The sequence below is a fragment of the Macaca thibetana genome, chromosome 11 (assembly GCF_024542745.1).
Source record: "Macaca thibetana thibetana isolate TM-01 chromosome 11, ASM2454274v1, whole genome shotgun sequence".
Classification (NCBI taxonomy): Eukaryota; Metazoa; Chordata; class Mammalia; order Primates; family Cercopithecidae; genus Macaca; species Macaca thibetana.
The window spans coordinates 76,850,419-76,855,672 of NC_065588.1; the positions used below are offsets into that span (position 1 = coordinate 76,850,419).

The 5,254-nt window shown below is 40.6% G+C and overlaps 1 protein-coding gene across 1 annotated transcript; it reads left to right on the forward strand.

The window, feature by feature from the left end:
* The first annotated feature begins 488 nt into the window (after positions 1–488).
* MYF5 (myogenic factor 5) lies at positions 489–3,261 on the forward strand. Its single transcript, XM_050749260.1, has 3 exons — positions 489–1,141; positions 1,936–2,011; positions 2,425–3,261. The coding sequence occupies exons 1-3, from the start codon at positions 641–643 to the stop codon at positions 2,613–2,615; spliced, it is 768 nt and encodes a 255-aa protein (XP_050605217.1). The 5' UTR covers positions 489–640; the 3' UTR covers positions 2,616–3,261.
* The last annotated feature ends 1,993 nt before the right edge of the window (positions 3,262–5,254 follow it).

Consider the following 5,254-nt stretch of genomic DNA (forward strand, 5'->3'; position numbering starts at 1 on the left):
AGCAACCATTATTCAATCCAATGGCTGGAAAAAATTTTCGAGATCATCGAAGTTCATGAAAAAGAGAAACAAACACCTCCAAATCAGGTGATTCCTCATGCCCAGGACTGGGAGGGCAGGTCAGCTCTTGGTGCCAGTGAAAGGGATTTCTATTTATTGTCACTATTTTAAAATATGTGTGCAATTGCAAAAAGTTGGACTGCCTTCGTTACTTTTGTGTGGAACACTCCTTAAGTAATCCCTTGTTTTAGCTTATCTAGAGAGTGCAAATGAGCAGGTTGGGGACCCACTCCCGCCCCAGCAGAAATGCAGTAAAACCATTAGAGTCAAAAGGGGCAGTACACAGCGGATTGTCTCTAGAGCAAAGGCGGAGGTTTGTCCAGACAGCCCCTGCGGGGGTTGCGGTGGGATATGCTAATAGTGCCTGGCCACTGGGGCCGGCCTCCCTCCCGAAAGAATATATAAAGAACCCCAACCCCAGCTTGTCGACCCAGGCCAACAGGCGTCTGCCCTTGTTAATTACCGGAGCCAGAGACCAGGGAGCTCCGCCCGGGATCCGCCCGTCGGCAGAGGCGCCAGGCTCCGGTTTCTCCCTATCCCTCTCGCTGCCATCCAGGTGCACCGCCTGCCTCTCTGCAGGATGGATGTGATGGATGGCTGCCAGTTCTCACCTTCTGAGTACTTCTACGACGGCTCCTGCATCCCGTCCCCCGAGGGTGAATTTGGGGACGAGTTTGTGCCGCGAGTGGCTACCTTCGGAGCGCACAAAGCAGAGCTGCAGGGCTCAGACGAGGACGAGCACGTGCGAGCGCCTACCGGCCACCACCAGGCTGGTCACTGCCTCATGTGGGCCTGCAAAGCCTGCAAGAGGAAGTCCACCACCATGGATCGGCGGAAGGCAGCCACCATGCGCGAGAGGAGGCGCCTGAAGAAGGTCAACCAGGCTTTCGAAACCCTCAAGAGGTGCACCACGACCAACCCCAACCAGAGGCTGCCCAAGGTGGAGATCCTCAGGAATGCCATCCGCTACATCGAGAGCCTACAGGAGTTGCTGAGAGAGCAGGTGGAGAACTACTATAGCCTGCCGGGACAGAGCTGCTCAGAGCCCACCAGCCCTACCTCCAACTGTTCTGATGGCATGGTAAGCAATAGATCTGGTACCTAGCTAGGCTACCCTAATCTTTTCTGAAGTCCTTACACCTCATTTAACCAGGTGTAGCGGGGAGAGTGGGGTGGAGGCAGATGCTGAGTTGCTTTAAAATAAGAGAGGGGTCCACATTTAGAAAGACTCCCCAAACCGCTGCTGAACGAGATTTTAGTTTGACTTTCTAGCAGGTTCTAGGTGTACACTGTAATCGAGGGTTGACATGGGAGATAGGTGGCTGTGAATGATCACTCACATGTTTTCTCCATTCCTGAATTTATTTTCAAAATATGCCATCTGTGGATCATGCGCTACACTAATATGTAAAGGCACCGTTTATAACTTAATGAGGAAATGGAAAGAAATACCCACATGACCCCAGTTCCTGCTCCAATGAGGCCTGGCTGAAAGATGTTGATGCATTCTTTGTAGAGGGCGTTTGCTCCAAGGCTGCCAGGTTTTAATGTGTTTTTGTCCTGGGAAAGTGTTCTTTCCCTGAATTAGTGTGGCTTTCTTCTACTCCAATCCATTTTGCATGGTTAACCCAATGCACATTGCTGCTGAATTCCACCCCCTCTTCCCTTTGCTGCTGCCCTCTTCTTCTTCAAGCACAGAGATTGACCTCAGTGCCCTGGGAATTTGGAGAGGGCTAGCTCTTCCTAAATCAAGGCAGTGAAGGTGATTGACAGTGTTCGGTTACAGAGCTGGTGGGCAAGCACAGCCTCACCGTTGGTCAGAACATCTTTTGCCAAGACCTGAAAACAAACTTTGTTGTGTGTCTTGTATTATAGCCCGAATGTAACAGTCCTGTCTGGTCCAGAAAACGCAGCACTTTTGACAGCATCTACTGTTCTGATGTATCAAATGGTAAGAATTGATAACTTCACAGGAGTTTAAAGACCGGTTCATTCTGACAATTCAGCCTATAAAATTCTGTTCTTCCTGACAGTACTGGGGAAGGGAATGGAAGTGATGGTTCTTACAGGGAGGCTTTGGCAAAGCAAAATAAACACATCTTCTGCTCCAAATCCCCCTAGCAGACACGCACACACACATGCACACACACTGTCGCTTGAAATATTATCAGGGGGCTTCCCCACTCCGCACCTCTACCCCTCAGGAATTGCCAGATATTTGCTGCAAATTTCTATGTTAGGGTTTCTGTGACCACCTGACCTCTGGGTGTCAGAGGAGCTGACCCACAGTTTAAGGAGCAACATAAGCAAGTCTGTCTATCTTGGGCTAATTATTTTTTAATGCTTTTCTCCTTGTATCCTTAGTATATGCCACAGATAAAAACTCCTTATCCAGCTTGGATTGCTTATCCAACATAGTGGACCGGATCACCTCCTCAGAGCAACCTGGGTTGCCTCTCCAGGATCCGGAGTCTCTCTCTCCAGTTGCCAGCACCGATTCACAGCCTGCAACTCCAGGGGCTTCTAGTTCCAGGCTTATTTATCATGTGCTATGAACTAATTTTCTGGTCTATATCACTTCTTCCAGGAGGGCCTAATACACAGAAAGAAGAAGGCTTCAAAAAGTCCCAAACCAAGACAACATGTATATAAAGATTTCTTTTCAGTTGTAAATTTGTAAAGATTACCTTGCCACTTTATAAGAAAGTGTATTTAACTAAAAAGTCATCATTGCAAATAATACTTTCTTCTTCTTTATTCTTCTTTGCTTTAGATATTAATACATAGTTCCAATAATAGTATTTCTGATAGGGGGCAATTCATTGAGGATAGCTTGTTGCAATGCTATATATATATATATATATACACACATGTATATGTGTATATATATATATAAAAAATCTTGCTCATCAAAATGTCTCTGGTGTTTAGAGCTTTATTTTTTTCTTTAAAACATTAAGGTAGCTGAGAATCAGTTAAATGGAATTTTAAATATATTTAACTATTTCTTTTCTCTTTAATCCTTTAGTTATATTGTATTAAATAAAAATATAACAATACTGCCTAATGTATATATTTTGATCTTTTCTTGTAAGAAATGTATCTTTTAAATGTAAGCACAAAATAGTACTTTGTGGATAATTTCAAGATATAAGAAATTTTGGAAATTCCACCATAAATAAAATTTTTTACTACAAGAAATATTTTGGCTCATGATCTTTTAAAAGAACACTCCTAATGGAATTACTATTCATTGACATGAAATCTTTACGTGTGGGCTGAAAATTCTTAAACAGTTGGCTTTTCAGATAAATCTGAATATTTATCATTTTCATTAACCCAGTTTAGGTCCTGTTGATGTCACAAATGAAAATATCATATTTTCTTTTAAATATATTTCAAGTGAGCCTGCTAAATGAAACTTTTCCTTTATCTTAGAACTGTACCATATACTATCAAGTCATTTGTGTGTGAAGGGAAGATAGAGGTTATTCAGGACAATAACACATGCTTTTTAAAAAAAGACTATACAATATTACATCATATTAATACCTATAGTACAATAGAAGGCGTGAGTTAAGTCATATTTACTTTTTCTACCTGCCTGAAAATATCTTGATAATATATACTAATATTGTCAATAAAATATTTAAAGGTACTAGGTTGATTTATATGGCCAGAGTGCCAACATAAGAAAACTTACACAAATTATACTGAAGTGAGACAGATTGAGTTGTCTTCCTCTTTTTTACAGCCTTTTAAATTTTATTGTATTAATCATATCATGTATGCGTGTGTGTGCATGTGTGTATGTAAAACAGACGTATCTCGTATTCATCACCCTAAATCTCCTCTAGAAAGAACTGGTATGAAAAAATTGAACAATTAAGTGGAAAATTAGGTTGAGACAATGATTGGGATAATTCTCACAGGTTTATCATTGAGAGAGATTTTAAAAAGAGATCCTTAAAGTATCTAAAGTAGCTGTTCGCAGAGAACAAATATTGATAACTGTTTAATCCTCTTATATTTACGTTAGTTTAAAATTCCTAACGATTTGTGGTTACATATATTAATTTTTAAAAAGCATGTAGACTCTTTACTAGAGCTTGGCAATGCCACTGTTCTCAGAAAGCTTTCTCTTTCTCTCTGATGTGATTTGCTCATGCTTATGCAGTCATGAAGCTTAAAGGAATGGGAATCATTCCATAAGGGAGGGATAAGGGCTGAGTTAAAAAATATAATGGCCAATGTCACTCTGTTAGCATCATGGTCTGACAGGGGACACTGACTTTTAGCCCACAGATATAAGTCTTTACTCATGATTTGAGAGTGTGAGGATTTTACATGAAGAGAATTCAAGAGGGCATGATAGAGATTTGTGTATATTTCCAACATAAGTCTGGGTTATTCACTTTTGTTAGAAACTGTGCTAGGTATATTTTCTCCTTTTGATACTTCTACGGAGACACTGGAGATGTGTTGTTTTTAATAGAATCAGACAGGAAAAAAATTCAAATATTGGTTTAGTTTTTTAAACTTCAATTTTTAAGCACATTACCATATTTTGTTTCATTTAATATAATTAAGCAGAAATATGAAATTTTGGGTTCAAGTGAACGAAAATTAAACTTTTTCATATCAAATCTCAATTGCTTTAAAACTTTGCAAGCATACCTAATTCTCAATGAATATGATAATGATAATTCAAAGTAGTTAGAACCTTTTTGGTGGTCTGGATGTAATACAAAGGGTGCTCAATGTACGATTTAAAACAATATTCTCCATTCCATGTTACTCAGTTAATCTCATTTTCAATGTACTAACATTGGGGACTGACGTCTGCCCAGCACAACAGAGCATTTGCAGTCATGCATACTTCTTTTTAGACAAGGGACCTTTGGAAATTGGTTTTCCAGTGGTTCAGATCCAGAAAAGTCTTCTTTTCTTTTAAAAAGTAGGGAGAAAAAAGAAATGGAACTCACAAAAGATTGAAGTAAGGATGGAATTTTGTCATCTGTAAATCTCCTGCAGTGAACAGTTGGGTTTCTGAGTTTGTATTAGCCCACTTCACCTCAGCTAGTGGAAAACATGCAGCAAACCAAGTCGGATTTCTAAGAGCAACTAGGACAATGTTCCCTTCCCCATCTGCAAGCGTACAGGGAAGAGGTTTTCAGGAAGCGAGAGTCAAAAG

What these genes read in the sequence shown, in the direction of transcription:
- MYF5 (XM_050749260.1), top strand. Translation starts at nt 641, where the DNA reads ATGGATGTGATGGATGGCTGCCAGTTCTCACCTTCTGAGTACTTCTAC. An exon ending in CCAACTGTTCTGATGGCATG is followed by an intron (nt 1,142 to 1,935) that starts GTAAGCAATAGA and finishes CTTGTATTATAG; the next exon opens with CCCGAATGTAACAGTCCTGT. An exon ending in CTGTTCTGATGTATCAAATG is followed by an intron (nt 2,012 to 2,424) that starts GTAAGAATTGAT and finishes TTGTATCCTTAG; the next exon opens with TATATGCCACAGATAAAAAC.